Raw genomic sequence first — 21,567 nt, 5'->3', positions numbered from 1 at the left:
CAACCAAAATAAACAAGCCGTCTAATATGTGGATGGGTGTGAGGTGAATGGTTTCTTGAGAGAGATGTTTATAAAACTTTGGAAATAGGCCAAGGAAACTCCTGCAATTTGCATCATTTACAGGAATTCTCATTACACTTACTGGGAAAGAGTTTGGCTCCTTTCTATGGCTGTCACTTCCTGCTTCCTGCCATGCAGAACCAATGCAGCTGTTTTGTGGAACAGTTCAATTGAGCAAGCAGTCAGTTCAGCTAGACTCCGGATTGCAAACGCATGGATATCCTGGATGGAAAAACAAAATACAGCATAGCAAAACATTTGGTGGAAATGATACCACCTTACTTCTCTCATACTACAGGATTTGTAGCAGAGACTAATAGTTGCCTTCCAATAAAGAGTGTCTTCTTCTTCCACAGTGATGTAATTTTACAGCTGGGCTCAAAGCTACAAACACAAAGGCTCCCCTGTAGTCAGGTGTGACCAAGTAACTAAGTTTTGGTCAAATGATTTAGATAACAAGTGTCAGGCGGCAGTTTCTGGAAACCTTCCTCATGATAAAACACACATGCATCCTTTCTCTCTTTTTTCTTCACTCCTCCTTTAATCTTATAGTCTGGATCTAAGATGCTACAATCCTAGATCACAAGGTTTAAATTATGGATAGCAGTGTAAAAACTAGGAGCTTGGGTCCTTGATTGTGATACATCTCAAATCTACTAAAACAAACAAAAAAGCCTTAGTTGCTTTGGCTACCTCTATTGAATTTTTGTTGACTTGCTCAGTATTTTCTGCTTCCAACTGTTTTTCTCCTTCTTCATTCTCTGCTAATGGCTTGGTCAGAGACTTCCTGATCCATTCGTGGGCGGTATTTCTTGCCTAAGTAAGAAAAATATTGGCCATCAACAATTCAATTCAGTTCACCAAAATTACTGTGCACCTACCAGGAACACAATAGCATCCTAGAAGTAAGGGCACTTGTTACCTGAACATACCATCTAGCTTTTCAGTCCTTATCGTTAAGTCCTTTTCAGCATTTATCACTGCTGTCCATCATTCCTTTTTTAAATTCTCTACTTGATGGGGTTTTTTTTTTTTCTTTTTTTTTTTTTTGAGACAGAGTTTCACTCTTGTTGCCCAGGCTGGAGTGCAATGGCACAATCTTGGCTCACTGCAACCTCCACCTCCTGAGTCCGAGCGATTCTCCTGCCTCAGTCTCTCGAGTAGCTGGGATTACAGGCAACCGCCACCATACCTGGCTAATTTTTGTATTTTTAGTAGAGATGGGGTTTTGCCAGGTTGCCCAAGCTGGTCTCGAACTCCTGACCTCAGGTGATCCCCCTGCCTTGGCCTCCCAAAGTGCTGGGATTACAGGCGTGAGCCACTGCACCTGGCCTCTAATCAGCTTTTCAAAAAACCAAGGTATAATTTACATACAGTAAAGTGCACAAATCTTAAGAGTATGGCTTAAGAAATGTTTATACGTGCATATTCCTGTTAAACTGTGATGAAGATATAGAATATTTCCTCATCCCTAGAAGGTCCCTTCATGTCCCTTCCTCGCCAATACTGTTCCAACCATGTCTCCCTCCTCCTGCCCAAAGACAACCCCTCTTCTGCTCACTATAAATAATTTTCCCTGATCTTAAAATGCATAAAAATAGAAATATAAGTTCATTCTAATTTGTGTTTGGCTTAAGCACAACATAATGTCTGTTAGATTTATCCATGTTGTTGCATGTATTAGTTCATTCATATTAACTATTGCGTAGTATTTCATTTTATATACAGTCATGCACCACATAATGATGTTTAGGTCAACAACAGACCACATATATAATGGTGGTCCTGTAAGATTGGAATACTATATTTTTACTCTATCTTTTCTATACCATTGTGTTGCAACTGCCTACAGTATTCAGTACTGTAGCATGCTGTACAGTTTTGTACCAGAGCAATAGGTTAAACGATATAGCCTAGGTATGTAACAGGCTACATCAGCTAGATTTGTGTAAGTACACTCTCTGATATTCGCCCAATGACAAAACTGCCTAATGATGCAGTTCTCATAACATATCCTCATCAATAAGCAATGCATGATTGTATATATCACAATTTATCCATTCTCCTGATAATGAATCTAGTTTTCTTTGGTTTTTGTAACCCCACGTTCTTCTGTTCTCCTCTGACCTTTATGATCATTCCTTCTCAGTCTCTTTTATATATTGATCCTAGTTGGCCAGTCTCTTAAACACCAGTATCATTTGGAGGTTTAGCCTTCACTTTTCACTTGTCTCATCCTATTCCCTCTCCATCGATCCTATGCCAGTGGTTTTAACTATCCTCAGCCTACTGTTGACTCTTAGATCCTTATTTCTCTCCTTTTTTTTTTTTTTTTGAGACGGAGTCTTGCTCTGTCGCCCAGGCTGGAGTGCAGTGGCCAGATCTCGGCTCACTGCAAGCTCCGCCTCCTGGGTTCACGCCATTCTCCTGCCTCAGCCTCCCGAGTAGCTGGGACTACAGGCACCCGCCACCTCGCCCGGCTAGTTTTTTGTAATATTTAGTAGAGACGGGGTTTCACCGTGTTAGCCAGGATGGTCTCGATCTCCTGACCTCGTGATCCACCCGTCTCCGCCTCCCAAAGTGCTGGGATTACAGGCTTGAGCCACCGCGCCCGGCGATTTCTAGCCCTGACCTCTCCTGAAAATTTATTCCAAATGCCTGCTAGACAAAATACTCTGCAGGCATCACACACATAACAAGTAAAAACTTTGAACTCATTGTCTTCTCTTCCTACCCCCAAATTTTTCAACCTCTTTCATTTCCCAAAGTTTCAGAATTGCCATCATGTACCAGTCACCTGAGCCAAAATATAGGGGCCATCTTAAATTTTTTTCCTCTCCAATCAATCACCAAGATGGTCTGATTTTATCCAAGTCCCTTGTCATCCTCTTCCTTCCCGTCTTCCTCCTCCCTATTACCACTTCTTGAGTTCAGAGCCACTTCATGACTGGTCTCCCTGCTTCTGATCTGTTTATCTTAAATCTATCTTCCATAATGCTACCAGTGATCGGTCTTAAGCCCAGGGCTGACCATTCCTCTTTCCTTCAATGGCTCCTCATCAACTAGATCATGCTCTTTACATGATGTAACAAGTCTCCATGACCTAGACCCTACCTACTTTTCCAGCCTCATCTCTTAACATTTTCCACTTTATGTTCGGTAAGAATGACCTCAACTGTACTTGTTCTTTCAATCCTCTACCCAGATATCATCTCTTTCAAGTAACTTAAATTTAGTACTTAACCAAATATAGTAGAATTATCTGTTTCCTAACTAAACTATGTATTATAGGATAGCTAGAGTGTGTTTTTTGTTGTTTTTTTTTTTTTTTTTTTTTTTTTTTTTGAGACGGAGTCTTGCTCTGTATCCCGGGCTGGACTGCAGTGGCCGGATCTCAGCTCACTGCAAGCTCCGCCTCCCGGGTTTACGCCATTCTCCTGCCTCAGCCTCCCGAGTAGCTGGGACTACAGGCGCCCGCCACCTCGCCCGGCTAGTTTTTTGTATTTTTAGTAGAGACGGGGTTTCACCGTGTTAGCCAGGATGCTAGAGTGTGTTTTATTTGGCTTTGCATACCCAGTGTTCAGAACACTGTGAAGAACATCTACTGTTTTGGATATAGATATGACCAGCATCCGTATCTCCTTTCTTTTGGTGGCAGGTTCTAGATTCTCCTTAGTTCATGTGATCTGCATGGAGCTGCTTCCATCTTTTGGCTCCAAAAGTTGGCTAACCATTCAGATTTAGCTACTGAGAATATTAATACCCATGTCCACAGAGTAAGTGGTTCACAGATGAAAAAGTAATCCAAGCCAGATCAATGGACATCAGTCCCAGGACATCTGGTAAAATTATCAACAAAAAGAAGTGTTCTTTTAGTTGAAGTTACTGAAATGGAAAAAAGTCACCCACCCTAAAGCTGCCAATGGTCATTTTACCACCATATGGAAAAGCTTCCCTAAGAATGAAGCCAAAACAAAAGGAAGCAAGCCAAAACACACAGATAGGGATAGAGATAGGTTCCTGAATAGAGGATGCCTGAAGCCAGTTCTCTTCCTTGATTTTCTGTTTTCTTGAGCTACTGAATTCCCCTCTTTTAAATTAGTTTGTTATTTTTTTAAGTTTCTTAACTTGAGTTTCTGTCATTTGCAAGTGAGAGAGTCCTGGTTTCTCAGAAACTGTTTATTATCATCTACTTTATTAACTTTAAATACACAGAATGTGTTCAAAGCTGTCATGAGGTAATAGGAATCCAGAGAAGACTTTGAGAGTGATTCTAAATGAGAAACACAGGTTTTATTACATGCACAGTACTGGAGTTAGACCTTGAAGGATCAGTAAGTGGGGCTACACCCAAGGCCACCTGAATGAGCTAAAGCAGACCTGTGTTCCCAGAATTTCACTGTAGGGTTCTTTCCCTACATTCTCCCACAAAAACATTCAGGAAGAATCTAGCTCTGATCTATACCTTCCCATTAATTAAGCATTAACCTCTCAAATTCAAAACACCAAATAGCATGAACTATATAAAGGCTTGGAAACAGAAAAATGCAAAGTGTTTAGGCAAACTGTGAGATATCTAGCAAGACCAAAATACAGGATACAGGCATTTTACTCATTCATTCATTTATTGCAAATATATACTAACACTGTGCCAGTGCTAGGGACTCAATGGTGAATAATACAATCTAGGAGCCTGCTCTTCTCTCTCCTCATAAGGCAATTAACAAGCAAACAAATACATACATAAAGAAAATAAAAGGGAGTAATGATGAGTGTGGGTAGAAGGTGGCTTGAGTTTGGGTGGTCAGAAAGGGTCTCTGAAAAGTTATGTTTCAGCTGAAATCTGAAGGAATTGGCCATACAAATATTTAGGCAACAAGAGTTGTAAGCACAGGGAAATGAGCGTGGTACACCTGAGAAACAGAACAAAGGCCAGTAAGGAAGAATATAGAGGATGGGGAGTGTGACAGAAAATTAGGTTGGAGTAGTGAGATTTATAGAAGAGAACAGTGAGAGATGAGGCTGGAAAGAATCCTAACAGTTGACTAATAATACAAACAATATGTTAAATTATGTTCAATATCTTTGAAGAGACAAAATGAGTAAAAAATGAAGAATTAATTTATCTGAGGTTAAAAAAGAAAGAAAAATGGAAAGTGATAGACCACATAAAAGAAAAAATTGATACCATAAATTTAATATACTTGAGGGAGTTTTTTTTGAGATAGAGTTTCACTCTGTTGCCCAGGCTACAGGGAAGTAGCATGATCTCAGCTCACTGCAACCTCTGCCGCCCAGGTTCAAGCTCAGCCTCCTGAGTAGCTGGGATTATAGGCACCTGCCACTGCGCCCAACTAATTTTTGTAGTTTTAGTAGAGATGGGGTTTCACCATCTTGGCCAGGCTGGTCTTGAACTCCTGACTTCGTGATCTACCCACCTCGGCCTCCCAAAGTGCTGGGATTACAGGTGTGAGCCACTGCCCCTGGCCAGGAGATATTTTAGTAGGCATAGAGCTTACCCAAAGTGACCTCTCTTGTAATAAATATATTAAGTGAAATCATCACGAACTATTGTGCCAACTCAAGGTAATTTATTATCCTTTTCCAAAATTATGTCATCCACACCCACAATTCAGTCTGGAACTTTCCAGTTGTTGAGATCTGCAGATCTCAAAAGGTACCTTTGAACTTGGCTTCTCCAAAAGCTTATTTATTTCCAACAGAAAAATAACGAGGCCTAGAGAAGAAAATGAATTTGTCCAAGGCCACACCACATGTGAGTATCAGAACAAGAATCAGAATCATAGAATCATATTCCCAGACTCCTAATTCAGTGCTCTTCCCCCTACATCACAGCCTGCCATATAAATCTTTTGAGGGTCAATGGTTAAGGCCTTGATCCTTAATCAATCTACATCTTAAGTCTCAATGCCTAAAATTTAAACAATCTGAAGATTGCTTTCAGAGAATGGCTAGAACTGCCAGATAGATAAGCAGTTACTGGTCTTCCAAAAATTATTATTAATGTGATCTCTCATTAAGCATGTAAACTATGTCTTTCTCATGATTATTTCCCTAGCACCTAGCAAATTACTAAGCAAAATAAAGGTTTATTGAACATATATGTATATTTATTGAACAGCTACATGTAGAGGACATCGGGCTATCTTCTGTGGAGCCATCAACAGTGAGCATTTATTTACTATAAGCCAGGCAGTTTGTAAGAGCTTTGTGTGTGTGAACACATTTAAACCTCACAGGAACCCTACATTATTATTACTCACCATACAGAGAGAAAAAAATGAGGCTCACAGAGGTCAAGCAACTTCGCTAAAGGTCACACAGAAAGTAATAGGTAGTAGAGCTGGAATTTTAAGGAATAGGTATGTACAGATCCTGCCTTTGAGAAATTTAAGCTACAGGATAGGAGGTAAGATATACATATTTTTTAAAAACTGTGATAGATGTACAAAAATACCTACGCACAAGGCTAAGTGAAAAAGGCAGAGTGCTAAAGAACAAATACAGTATGTTGACTTTTCCATCAGAGGAGATAAGAAAATATATCTGCTTATCTTTACAAAAAGAAACTCGGGAAAGATAAGCCAAAAACAAGAAAGATGAATACCTACAAAAACAGGAGAACGGAGTGGAAGGGAAGTGGGAGGGAGAGACCTGAGTATATTTTTTGTGCAGTTTGATTTTTGGAAGCGTGTTAATACCCTACATATTCAAAAACAAAATTAACACATAGGCAGCAAATAGAACAATTTTTTGTAGGTTACTTTTATAGTACAGATTAAGTATCACTTATACAAAAATCCAAAATTCTCCAAAATTTGAAATTTTTTAAGTGCCAATATGATGCCACAAGTGAAAAATTCCACCCCTAACCTCATGTGATGGGTTGCAGTCAAAATGAATTCAAAATTTTGTTTCATGCACAATTTTTTTTTTTTTTTTTTTGAGACAGTCTCACTCTGTCGCCCAGGCTGGAGTACAGTAGTGCGATTTTGGCTCACTGCAAGCTCCGTCTCCCGGGTTCATACTATTCTCCTGCCTCAGCATCCTGAGTAGCTGGGACTACAGGCACCCACCACCACGCCCGGCTTGGCTAATTTTCTGTATTTTTAGTAGAGATGGGGTTCCACCGTGTTAGCCAAGATGGTCTCGATCTCCTGACCTCGTGATTCGCCTGCCTCAGCCTCCCAAAGTGCTGGGATCACAGGCATAACATACTGCGCCCGGCCTCCATGCACAAAATTTTTAAAAATATTGTATAAAATTATTTTCAGGCTATGTGTATAAGGTATACATGAATATAAATAAATTCTGTGTTCAGACTTAGATTGCATCCTCAAGATACAGCACTGTGTGTGTGTGTGTGCGCGCGTGCGCAAATATTCCAATATCCAAACAAAAATCTGAAATCTGAAACAGTTCTCTATTCCAAGCATTTTGGATAAGGGATACTCTATAGTATAGGCAAAGCAATAAAACCACTTCAGACACATCTCATAATTAAGGAAATGTGGTAATATTGTTGGGAGACAAGGTTCCTACTGTAGAAGAGAGATACAAATGTGTAACAGGGAAAGGCAAGGAAAAACCCTGTAGGGATGGATTAAAATTGGAGTTATACTATGTGTGAAATCATGATTTCTAAAACACATATAGGTGTACATGTGCACATATGTATCTACATACATAACACATATAGGTATATACGTACCTGAGTATATTTTCTAGCTCTGCTGACAGCCTAGAATCAGAGTCACGCCAGTGGCGATGAGTACACTTAGTACTCAGGTCTTGGTTTATGAAACCAAAAATCAATGAATCATGCTTTCGCAAAGAAATGTCTGGTTGTGGGGCTGGGGCACAGAAGGTATTAAGATATAAGAATATCTTGTTATGCCAGAAAGTAAGGAAGCACCCCAAAATGATGGAGGCATGCGACCTAGGAGCCAGCTTGAAAGACAAATCTGAACATCAAAATATTAAGGACAGTGATGAATTACAAGCCAATGGGGAAAAAGCAGAACTCCATGAAAGCATACTGACAACAAATAAAAAAAGAATGAACAAAATGGGGGAGAAAGGAGAGCTCATGACTATACTGGAACGCTTAAAGCCAACTGGTAAATCTTCACACTAGATATTGGTGCAAGAATCATAAATAGATGCTAGATTTAGGAGAGAAATTATGATGAGCAGCAGGATATTTGTATGGTCTTACAGTATCTCCTCACAGAACATTTATTAGCAAGATAAATAAACTGTAGCTTAATAAACTGTAAATAAACTGCAGCTCTACAGAAAGAAATCAGACAACACATCACCAATAAGGGGTAAATGAATATCATGTACTTTTAGATGTGATACCCTGGGCAGGACATACCATTACTTACAGGGTATTTTGGCCAGGAATGTATAAACTGACATTAATCATGAGAAAGCATCAGACAAACTCCAAAGCTTGTTTTTCAAAAACACCAGTGTCATAAAAGACAAAGAAAGGCTGAATAACTGTTCTAGATTAAAGGAAACTAAAAGTACATGGCAGCTAAATTTGTGATCATGTACTGGCTCCAGTGTTGAAGGAAAAAGTTTGATATTATTGGACGTTATTGGGTCAACTGATGTAACTGAAATACGGAAAACAGATTACAACAAATTAGTACAACAAAAGTACTAATGTTAAATTTACTGAAGTTGATAGCTATACTGTGGTTATGTAAGGAAATATCCCTATCCTTAGCAGACACATATTGAAAAATTTAGAAGAGCAATAATGTTTACAATTTACTCTCAAATAGTTACAAAAATAATGTGTTTACATGTGTATATGTGTATTTACACACACGGAAAGAACATATGTGAAAGCACAAATGTTTAAGCAAATAAGGTAAATATTAATAGTATTGGATTTGCATAAAAGGTATACAAATATTGTTTGTGCTACTCTTGTAACTTTTCTCTAAGTTTGATATTATTTCCAAAATAAAAAGCACTATAATACAAGATCAAAAGAGCTGTAGTAAAGTGTTACAGTAGAGGTAAGGGAGATGAGCTGCCTGGGGATGATCTAAAAAAGCTTTCTCAGAGAATACACCTTTTTCGATGGGCATAGGAGAGTGGGATAACACACCAAACATCATATTCCTTGCCCTGGGGGATGGAGACAAGGTGACTGGGTTGACTATGCAATAGCTCTCACCTCTCCCTGGCCAGGAAACAATGTGCACCTGCAGCTGACTGGTCTTGAAATGCTTCTCAAGATTGGTAGAGGTGGGTAGAGGTAGCAAGCAGTCCATGACCCAGTGAACAGTGTCCCATGAGCAGGCACTGGCTTATATTTGCCAAAGAACCTCCCTACCCACTCTAAGCTTTGATTAAAGTCTCTCCACATTTCAGATATAAGAAAATAGTTCCAGAATCAGCACCAAAAATAAAGGCCTTGGTCATAATACTCTCTCACTTCCATATGCCAATAGTCATTATCTGAGTCACTGGGCTCTGGGTAATGACAACCTCTAATCCCTATGGGCAAGGCCACATATTATTTCTAAATCATTCAGACCCCTGAGAACAGTGAGTCCTCAACAGAGGCTCACCCATTGGAATCATGAGGCTGGTCAGCACTGCCAACTTTTAATGACCAACATTGTAGCCTAAATTAAGCTTTCAGATAAGCAAAGCATCCCAACTGAAAACAGGTGAAGATGGGACACATGTTGGAGGGCAGATGTGGGTTCAACACACTAACTTAGAGGAGCAGAAGGCAAGTAGATGCAGAACCCAATTCTGGGTGAGAATACACCCTCGATTTTGGTGACACCTCTGCCAGGAATTTATAATCTTATAGTCTTTATCCACTACATTCTTACAAGTAAAATAATGAAAATCACCAAGAAGCGATAACTTACCCTGGCAAGTTTCTCTGGTTTGGAGGAAACGTGCAGCTGGGAAAACAGCTCTGTTATGTCCTTGGTAAAATCTTCATCCCCTAAAAAACCAAGTCCCATATAAAACACTCCAGAAAGACTGCTGAGGATCATGAGGTGGCAGGCAAGGAGGAAGAGGAGAGGAGTGGTAATAGCAGTAGCAGTAGTAGTAATAACAATAGTAGCAGCAGTAATGTACATCAGCATGGTGCTTTAGTGCTTATAGTATCCTTTTATGTGTATTATATCAATAAATGCTTCAATGGGCTTGAGAGAAAAGTGACATTATTCCACGTTAGAGGTGAAGTGATTAAGGCCTGAAGACATTAAGTGACTTCCCCAAGATTGCACAGCAAAGATTAGTGGTCAAACCTTAGTCTTCCTACTCCAAGTCCAAATCCTGTGCTGTGCTTTTTGCATTACATCCAGAGCATGAATGTAGAAATGGTGACAGCATAGACTAAGCAAGTACTGTGCATGCACTTCCAAGAAAGTGGAATTTTGTTTTGTTTTGTTTTGTTTTGTTTTTGTTTTTTTGAGACGGAGTCTTGCTGTGTCACCCAGGCTGGAGTGCAGTGGCCGGATCTCAGCTCACTGCAAGCTCCTCCTCTCGGGTTCACGCCATTCTCCTGCCTCAGCCTCCGGAGTAGCTGGGACTACAGGCACCCGCCACTTCGCCCGGCTAGTTTTTTGTATGTTTAGTAGAGACGGGGTTTCACCGTGTTAGCCAGGATGGTCTCGATCTCCTGACCTCATGATCCGCCCATCTCGGCCTCCCAAAGTGCTGGGATTACAGGCTTGAGCCACCGCGCCCAGCCGAAAGTGGAATTTAAGTTGGGACATCAAACTTGAATACAAGTTAGTCAGGAGAATAGGAAGAGTTTCAGGCAGAGAAACAAACGCAAAGAGCCAAAGGTGAAAGAAAGTATGCCAAAGAGTTTAATATGATTGACAGTATCTAATGTAAGGGGGAGAAGTGGTAAGCTTTCTAGAAAGGTAAGATCCAGATAATAAAGGCCATATAATCGATGGTGAAGAATTCAAACTTTATAATGAGGAAGTGAGGAACCACTGAATGGTTTTAAGCAGAAACAGAATCACATTTAAATTTTAGAAAGATCACTTTGATGGCTGGGTGGAGAATGGATTAGAAGGGGGAAAAGAAGGGAGGCAGGCTGAGGCAATAATCCAGGATCCAGGTAAGAGAAAATGGTGGATAAGAAAAAAAGAGGATCGATCATTACGCATCCATCATAATTAAAAATAAAAAGAAGAGAAGCAAAGGGGATTCCAGAACGTTGGAAGGATGGTAAGGAAGCTGTTGGAGTTAGTCTTGTGAAAGATGATGGAGAACCAGGAACACTTACAAAGAAACAAACAAGCAAATGGGTGACTCAAAATCAAAAAGCAATTAGCAAATCCAAACAAACAGTGGGAAATGCTCTCTTTCCCTCTCCACTCATCTGAATCCTACACACTCCCTGCTTTGTGGTCCAGCCCAAGGCTTCTCTGCAACATGGAATGCAGAAGAGAACTCTTGTACATAGAAATCTTCTAGCAATCTACTTACAGTCTATAGAATATTTCTTAATTCACTATAGTTTGCCAGGGCAAATCATTACTGCTTCATACTCAGCATCTTGCTTAATATTCCCAGGAATAAAAAAGTGTATCTTGGCTCTTCTCTCTCCATCCACTATCCTTTTGTCCTTCTCTCTTGGTATTTAAGGCAGAGAATTAAATGATTTCATGATCTCAGGTATAATAAGGTTTGGGAAAAGCTGATCTCACTAACTGACACAACTCTTCCTACATAACACATTTAAACAACTGCTAATAACATTCTACTATTTAGGTAGACATTTTGTTTTCTCAAATAATTTGTAATTTGGATACAAGGGATGAATCTGAATCCATAGTGGGATGCATATACCCAAACGGGTTCACAAAATAATTCAATGGAGGGCAGGAAAAAAAAAAATGGACTTTTTATTTATAGAAATTTATCTCATTCTACTAAAAATTCTATTTTAGGGTATATTTTAGAATGTAAATTATAATTATGGTAGTACATATAATTTATATAAATTAAATTTATACAAATCTTCCAAGCAGAAAGACTCCTTCTGAAAAAAGGAATCAGGTATATATGGTAGAGGGGCAAGAGTCCAGGATGCTGATGGAAAATGAAGATAACCAACATCATCACTGGTTCTATGGTATTCTCTCCCCTCTGAAAATCACTTTTTAAAAAAACAGCTTCACAGAGACAAAATTAAATACTAAGGTCACTATTGCATTCTCAACCAAAATCACTGGGAAAGGCTGGGGCACAGTGAGCGGTGGGGGGAATCCAGTGCTATCTTTTCAGAGTTCTGATCTCTGGAGAACACGTAGGAAAAAAAAAATCACAGACACAAAACCATCTGTTCAGAAAACTGCTTGGAGTTCTCTGAACGGTATTTAAAGACTGGAATTTCTGATTACTATGGAAAGCCAGATGTTGAGTAAATTGAACAAATACTGTTAATGGCACTACAAACAAATAATTTAAGTTTATAAATAACTGAGGATTGTCATGTAGAGCTTGATTAGGAAATTAGGAACAATGGAGCAACTTACGAAAATCAAAATTATCGGTTTCCTGCTAAGACTTTTAAAATGCATATTTTTACCTATTTATTTATGCCCTTCTAATAATGAAAATAGCCACATTTGTTGAGTGCTTACTATGTGCCACATATTAAATACAGTATTTCATTTAATCCTTGTAACTTGAGAGGAATTAGCATACTCTTCTTACAGGTGAGGAAACAGAAGCTCAATGTTAAGTAACTTCCCAAAGTCACATGGCTAAGTAAATGGCAGATCTTGATTTTGAATCCAAGTCTAATTCCAAAACCCATCCTTTTATTCACCATGCTATACTGCCTTCTCAGTATCTCAAGGCAGCTTTAGAAACTTATATTCAAGAACCGTTTTCCAATGAGGACAAGTACCTTTACATAGAATAAGGTATCATTTAGCAAGATGCTATATAGCCAGCCAGTTTGACTTCTTAGTTAGGACACAATGCAGAACACAAATGGAAACAAAAAAGAAAAAGCCCTGAAAGTAGGAGAGATCACGGCAGAAAGGAGGCAAGAATAGACTGCAGCTCCCACTCGGATGGACAGAGCAGCACATGGAGGCTCACATCGTGAACTTCTGCTCCAGAATGACAGCAGGAACACATTAGAAAGCCGAGAGAACCCATACACCCTCTGAAGGAAGTGGATTGCTCCTGCAGGACCCGGGAGACCTCCCAAATACTGTGAGTGCCCAAACAGTGTGGAAGTGGGAAAGGGAGATCATCCGCCCCAGAACACACACCCCATTAGGGAACCTGAAGGTCTAGATTACGGGAGACAAATCTGACCTCATTGGAGCTGAGTCAACTTAGAGAACCAAGTGAAATACAGGGGTAGAGGAAGCAGTAGGAAAATCCCTGTGGGCTCGCTGGGTTCTCTAGCAAGCAATTTCCACCTTGCCTCACAGGGGTTCTTGGGGAGGAAGGGCAGAGGCACTGGGAAAAGGCCACAGGAAGAAGGAAACCTCCAGTTGAACTTTGTAACAATTTGAACTGATGGAGAACTCCCCTTAACAGAACTCAGGAGAGGGCATGAATCCAGTGTGTGGACTCCACAGGCAGGGGAAGAACGAAAGCCCTACTTGCTTTCACAGCTGGGAGGTGGGTAGTCTGGGGCAAGTTCTCAGCCCTGCTTGCCCACTGCCTGAAAATGGACTCAGTGTGGTTGGGGGGTGGGCAGAGTGGGAGTGAGACCAGCCCTTTGGGTTGCATGCGAGCTGGGTGAGGCCTGTGACTGCTGGCTTTCCCCCACTTCCCTGACAACCTGCAAGACACACCAGAGGCAGCCATAATCCTCCTAGGAACATAACTCCATTGACCTGGGAACCTCATCCCCATTCCCCACAGCAGCCACAGCAAGACCTGCCCAAGGAAAGTCTGAGCCCAACCCTGCCCTTCCCACCCTGATCTGAAGACAAATAACATATACTCTTGGGATTTCTAGGGCCCTGCTCACTGCCTGTTCTTCTCCATACTACCACAGCTGATGCTCTCTTGAAAGTGCCACCTCCTGGCAGGAGGCCAACCAGAATAAAAATAGTGCATTAAGCAACCAAAGCCAAGGATGCTCACGGAGTCCACATCACCCCGCTGCCACCTCCACCAGAACAGGTGCTGGTATCCACAGCTGAGAGACCCACACAGATGGTTCACAGGACTTTGTGCAGACAACCACCAGTACCAGACTGGAGCCCGGGAGACTTGCTGGGTGGCTAAGATCCAGAAGAGAGATAACAATCACTACAGCTCGCTCTCAGGAAGTAACATCCCTAGGAAAAGGGGGAAGAGTGCTACGTCAAGCAAATACCCCATGGGACAAAAGAATCTGAACACCCTTGTGCCTTAGACCTTTCCTCTGACACAGCCTACCCAAATGAGAAGGAACCAGAAAACCAACTCTGGGAATATAACAAAACAAGGTTCTTTAACACTCCCAAAAATCACACTAGTTCACCAGCAATGGATCCAAACCAAGAAGAAATCCCTGATTCAACTGAAAAAGAATTTAGAAGGTTAGTTATTAGGCTAATTAAGGAGGCACCAGAGAAAGGAAAAGTCCAATTTAAGGAAATCAAAAAAATGATATGAGAAGTGACGAGAGAAATAGACAATGAAATAGATAGCATAAATAAAAAACAACCAAAACTTCAGGAAACAATGGATGCACTTACAGAAATGCAAAATGCTATAGAAAGTCTCAACAATAGAATTGAACAAGCAGAAGAAAGAACTTCAGAGCTTATAGACAAGGTCTTCAAATTAACCCATTCCAACAAAGACAAAAGAAAAAGAATAAGAAAATATGAACAAAGCATCCAAGAAGTCTGGGATTATGTTAAATGACCAAACCTAAGAATAATCAGCATTCCCGAAGAAGAGAAATGTAAAAGTTTGGAAGACGCATTTGGAAATCGAGGAAATTTCAAGGAAAACTACCCCAGCCTTGTTAGAGACTTAGGCATCCAATACAAGAAGCTCAAAGATCATCTGGGAAATTCATCACGACCATTGCCTAGGCACATTGTAATCCGGTTATCGGAAGTTAAGACAAGGGAAAGAATCTCAAGAGCTGTGAGACAAAAGCACCAGGTAACCTATAAAGAAAAACCTATCATATTAACAGCAGATTTCTCAGCAAAAACCCTACAAGCTAGAAGGGATTGGAGCCCTATCTTCAGTCTCCTCAAACAAAACAATTATCAGCCAAGAATTTTGTATCCAGTGAAACTAAGCTTCATAAACGAAGGAAAGATAGTCTTTTTCAAACAAATGCTGAGAGAATTTGCCACTACCAAGCCAGCAGTACAAGAACTGCTAAAAGGAGCTCTAAATCTTGAAACAAATTCTGGAAACACATCAAAACAGAACTTACGTAAAACATAAATCTCGTGACCTATAAAACAAAAATAAAATTAAAAAAAAAAAAGATGTATAGGCAACAAAGCACAATGAATGGAATGGTGCCTCACATCTCAATACTAATGTTGAACGTAAATGGCCTAAATGCTCCACTTAAAAGACACAGAATTGCAGAAAGGAGAACTCACCAACCATCTGCTGCCTTCAAGAGATTCACCTAACGCATAAGGACTTACACAAGCTTAAGGTAAAGGGGTGGAAAGACATTCCATGCAAATGGACACCAAAAGCAATCAGAGGTGGCTATTCTTGTATCAGACAAAACAAACTTTAAAGCATCAGCAGTTAAAAAAGACAAAGAGGTACATCATATAATGGTAAAAGGCAGTGCCCAGCAGGAACATATCACAATCCTAAACATATATGCACCTAACACTGGAGGTCCCAAATTTATAAAACAATTGCCAACAGACCTAAGAAATGAGATAGACAGGCTGGGGACAGTGGCTCACACCTGTAATCCCAGCATTTTGGGAGGCCGAGGCAGGCAGATCACCTGAGGTCAGCAGTTCGAGACCAGCCTGACCAACATGGAGAAACCCCATCTCTACTAAAAATACAAAATTAGCCAGGCGTGGTGGCACATGCCTGTAATCCCAGCTACTCAGGAGGCTGAGGCAGAAGATCACTTGAACCTGGGAGGCGGAGGTTGGGGTGAGCCAAGACTGCATCATTGCACTCCAGCCTGGGCAACAAGAGCAAAACTCTGTCTCAAAAATAAATAAATAAATAAAATAAAAATGAGGTAGATAGCAACACAATAATAGTGGGGGACTTTAATACCACACTGACAGCACCTGACAGGTCATCAAAACAGACAACAAAGAAACGATGGATTTAAACTATACCCTGGAACAAATTGACATAATAGATATATACAGAACATTCTACCCAACAACTGCTGAATATACATTCTATTCAACAGTGCATGGAACTTTCTCCAAGATAGACCACAAAAGGGGTCTCTATATATTAAAAAAATTGAAATTATATCATGTACTCTCTCAGATCACAGTGTGAATAAAACTAGAAATCAACTCTTCAAAACCATGCGAATACATGGAAATTAAATAACCTGCTCCTGAATGATCACTGGGTCAAAAATGAAATCAAGATGGAAATTAAATTATTCAAACTGAATGACAATAGTGACACAACCTATCAAAACCTCTGGGATACAGCAAAGGTGGTGCTAAGAGGAAAGTTCATAGCCCGAAACACCTACATCAAAAAGGCTGAATGAGCACTAACAGACAATCTAAGGTCACACTTCAAGGAACTAGAGAAATAAGGACAAACCAAACCCAAACCCAGCAGAAGAAAGGAAATAACCATGATCAGAACAGAACTAAATGAAGTTGAAACAAACAGAAATACAAAAGATAACTGAAACAAAAAGTTGATTCTTTGAAAAGATAAATAAAATTGATAGACCATTAGCAAGATTAAGCAAGAGAGAAAATCCAAATAATCTCAATTAGAAATGAAATGGGAGACATTACAACCGACAACACAAAAATACAAAAGATCATTCACGGCTGCTATGAACACCTTTATGCACATAAACTAGAAAACCTACAGGAGATGGATAAATTTCTGGAAAAATACAACCTTCCTAGCTTAAATCAGGAAGAATCAGATACCCTGAATGGACCAATAACAAGCAGCGAGACTGAAATGGTAATTTTAAAAATTACCAACAAAAAAAAGTCCAGGACCGGATGGATTCACAGCAGAATTCTACTAGACATTCAAAAAAGAATTGGTACCAATCCTATTGACACTATTTCACAAGATAGAGAAAGAGGGAACCCTCCCTAAATCTTTCCATGAAGCCAGTATCACCCTAATTCCAAAATCAGGAAAGAACATAACCAAAAAAGAAAACTACAAACCAATATCCCTGATGAGCATAGATGCTAAAATCCTTAACAAAGTACTAGCTAACCAAATCCAACAACATATCGAAAAGATAATCCACCATGATCAAGTGGGTTTCATACCAGGGAGGCAGGGATAGTTTAACAGATGAAAGGCAATAAATGTGATATACCACATAAGCAGAATTAAAAACAAAAATCATACAATCATCTCAATTGATGCAGAAAAAGCATTCAACAAAATGCAGCATCCCTTTATGATTAAAACTCTCAATAAAATCAGCATACAAGGGACATATACCTCAATGTAATAAAAGTCATCTATGACAAACCCACAGCCAACATAATACTGAATGGGGAGAAGTTGAAAGCATTCCCTCTGAGAACTGAAACAAGACAAGGATGCCCACCCTCACCACTCCTCTTCAACACAGTACTGGAAGTCCCAGCCAGAGCAATCAGACAAGAGAAAGAAATAAAGGGTATCCAAATCAGTAAAGAGGAGGTCTAACTGTCACTGTTTGCTGACAATTGTTTACCTAGAAAACCCTACACTCTCCTCCAGAAAGCTCCTAGAACTGATACAAGAATTCAGCAGTGTTTCTGGATACAAAATTAATGCACACAAATCAGTAGCTCTTCAATACAATAACAGTGACCAAGCAGAGAATCAAATCAAGAACTCGACCTCTTTTACAAAAGCTGCAAAAAAAAAAAAAAAAAAAAAAAAAAAAAAAAACCACTTAGCAATATACCCAACCAAGAAGGTAAAACACCTCAACAAGGAAAACTACAAAACAATGCTGAAAGAAATCATACGATACAAACAAATGAAAACACATTCCATGCTCATGGATGGTAGAATCAATATTTTGAAAATGACCACACTGCCCAAAGCAATCTACAAATTCAACACTATCCCCATCAAAATACCACCACCATTATTCATTGAACTAAAAAAAATCCTAAAATTTGTATGGAACCAAAAAAGAGCCCACACAGCCAAAGCAAGACTAAGCAAAAAGAATAAATCTGGAAGCATCATATTACCTGATTTCAAACTATACTATAAGGCCACAGTCACCAAAACAGCATGGTATTGGTATAAAAATAGGCACATAGACCAATAGAACAGAATAGAGAACCCAGAAATAAACCCAAATACTTAAAGCCAACTGATCTTTGACAAAGCAAACAAAAACATAAAGTAGGGAAAGGACACCCTGTTAAACAAATGGTGCTGGGATAATTGGCTAGCCACATGTAGGAGAATGAAACTGGATCCTCATCTCTTACCTTACACAATAATCAACTAAGACCTGAAACTATAAAAATTTTAGAAGGTAACATTGGAAAAACCCTTCTAGATATTGGCTTAGGCAAGGATTTCCTGACCAAGAACCCAAAAGCAAATGCAATAAAAACAAAGAAAAATAGCTGGAACTTAATTAAACTAAAGAGCTTTTGCATGGCAAAAAGGTCAGCAGAGTAAACAGACAACCCACAGGGTGGGAGAAAATCTTCACAATCTATACATCTGACGAACGACTAACATCCAGAATCCACAATGAACTCAAACAAATCAACAAGAAAAAAACAATCCAATCAAAAAGTGGGCTAAGGTGGGAGGCCGAGACGGACGGATCACAAGGTCAGGAGATCGAGACCATCCTGGTTAACACGGTGAAACCCCGTCTCTACTAAAAAATACAAAAAACTAGCCGGGCGAGGTGGTGGGCGTCTGTAGTCCCAGCTACTCGGGAGGCTGAGGCAGGAGAATGGCGTAAACCCGGGAGGCGGAGCTTGCAGTGAGCTGAGATCCGGCCACTGCACTCCAGCCTGGGCGACACAGCGAGACTCTGTCTCAAAAAAAAAAAAAAAAAAAAAAAAAAAAAAGTGGGCTAAGGACATGAACTGACAATTCTCAAAAGAAGATAAACAAATGGCTCTAAACATATGAAAAAATGCTCAACATCACTAATGATCAGGGAAATGCAAATCAAAACCACAATGCGATACCACCTTACTCCTGCAAGAATGGCCATAACCAAAAAAACAAAAAATAATAGATGCTGGCATGGATGCAGTGAACAGGGAACACTTCTACATGGCTGGTGGGAACGTAAACTAGTACAACCACTACGGAAAACTGTGTGGATTTTCCTTAAAGAACTAAAAGTAGAATACCATTTGATCCAGCAATCCCACTACTGGGTATCTACCCAGAGGAAAAGACGTCATTATATGAAAAAGATCCTTGGAGGGGTCCGTTCCGAGATGGCTGAATAGAAACAGCTCTGGTCAGCGGCTCCCAGTGTGATCGACACAGAAGACGGGTGATTTCTGCATTTCCAACTGAGGTACCTGGTTCATCTCACTGGGACTGGTCAGACAGTGGGTGCAGCCCACGGAGGGCAAGCCAAAGCAGGGTAGGGCATCGCCTCACCTGGTAAGTGCAAGGGGTCAGGGGAGTTCCCTTTCCTAGCCAAGAGAAACTGTGATAGACTGTACCGGGAAAATTAGGACACTGCCACCTAAACACTGCGCTTTTCCAACAGTCTTAGCAAACGGCACACCAGGAGATTATATCCTGTGCCTAGCTCAGTGGGGCCCACTCCCACGGAGCCTTGCTCACTGCTAGTCTGAGATCGAACTACCAGGTGGCAAGCCTGGCTGGGGGAGGGGCGTCCGCCATTGCTGAGGTTTGAGTTGGTAAACAAAGCCTCCAGGAAGCTCGAACTGGGAGGAGCCCACTGAAGCTCAAGGAGGTCCCCCCGCCTCTGAAGACTCCACCTCTAGGGGCAGGGCATAGCTGAACAAAAGGCAGAAGAAACTTCTGCAGACTTAAACATCCCTGTCTGACAGCTCTGAAAAGAGCAGTGGTTCTCCCAGCACAGTGTTTGAGCTCTGAGAATGGACAGACTGCCTCAAGTGGGTCCCTGACCCCCATGTAGCCTAACTTGGAGACACCTCCCAGTAGGGGCCAACTGACACTTCATACAGCTGGGTGCCACTCTGAGATGAAGCTTCCAGAAGAAGGGTCAGGCAGCAACATTTGCTGTTCTGCAATATTTGCTGTTCTGCAGCCTCCGCTGGTAATACCCAGGCAAATTGGGTCTGGAGTGGACCTCCAGCAAACTCCAACAGACCTGCAGCTGAGAGACCTGACTGTTAGATGGAAAACTAACAAACAGAAAGGAATAACATCAACAAAAAGGACATCCACACCAAAACCCCATCTGTAGGTCACCATCATCAAAGACCAAAGGTAGATAAAACCACAAAGATGGGGAGAAACCAGAGCAGAAAAGGTGAAAATTCTAAAAACCAGAATGTCCCTTCTCCTCCAAAGGAACACAGCTCCTCGCCAGCAACAGAACAAAGCGAGACAGAGAATGATTTTAACAAGTTGGCAGAAGTAGACTTCAGAAAGTCAGTAATAACAAACTACTCCGAGCTAAAGGAGGATGTTTGAACCCATCGCAAGGAAGCTAAAAACATTGAAAAAGATTAGACAAATGTCTAACTAGAATAAAGTGTAGAGAAGACCTTAAATGACCTGATGGAGCTGAAAACCATGGCACGAGAACTACGTGGCACATGCACAAGCTTCAGTAGCTAATTCGAACAAGTGGAAGAAAGGGTATCAGTGATTGAAGATCAAATTAATGAAATAAAGTGAGAAGAGAAGTTTAGAGAAAAAATAGTAAAAACAAAAGAACAAAGCTTCCAAGAAATATGGGTCTATGTGAAAAGACCAAATCTACGTTTGACTGGTGAACCTGAAAGTGACGGGGAGAATGGAACCAAGCTGGAAAACACTCTTCAGGATATTATCCAGGAGAACTTCCCCAATCTAGCAAGGCAGGCCAACATGCAAATTCAAGAAATACAGAGACCACCACAAAGATATTCTTCAAGAAGAGCAACTCCAAGACACATAATTGTCAGATTCACCAAGGTTGAAATGAAGGAAAAATCTTAAGGGCAGCCAGAGAGAAAGGTCAGGTTACTAACAACGGGAAGCCTATCAGACTAACAGCAGATCTCTCAGCAGACACTCTACAAGCCAGAAGAGAGTGGGGTCCAATATTTAACATTCTTAAATAAAAGAATTTTCAACCCAGAATTT

General features: G+C 40.5%; 1 protein-coding gene across 6 annotated transcripts in view; it reads right to left on the bottom strand.

The window, feature by feature from the left end:
* Positions 1–21,567, bottom strand: part of FAM114A2 (family with sequence similarity 114 member A2) — a 52,746-nt gene that overhangs the window by 11,042 nt on the left and 20,137 nt on the right. For all 6 annotated transcript variants that reach the window (XM_008015079.3, XM_008015078.3, XM_038005710.2 and 3 more), the window contains 3 exons: positions 9,990–10,069; positions 754–876; positions 143–282 (listed from right to left, as the gene is read on the bottom strand). In XM_008015079.3, coding sequence (XP_008013270.2) covers positions 143–282; positions 754–876; positions 9,990–10,069 — 343 coding nt within the window. The remainder of the gene's footprint in view (positions 1–142; positions 283–753; positions 877–9,989; positions 10,070–21,567) is intronic.

This window comes from Chlorocebus sabaeus, chromosome 23 (genome assembly GCF_047675955.1).
Source record: "Chlorocebus sabaeus isolate Y175 chromosome 23, mChlSab1.0.hap1, whole genome shotgun sequence".
NCBI classification, from domain to species: domain Eukaryota; kingdom Metazoa; phylum Chordata; class Mammalia; order Primates; family Cercopithecidae; genus Chlorocebus; species Chlorocebus sabaeus.
Note: the sequence above shows the minus strand (reverse complement) of the source record. Positions and strands in the feature narration are given on the sequence as shown.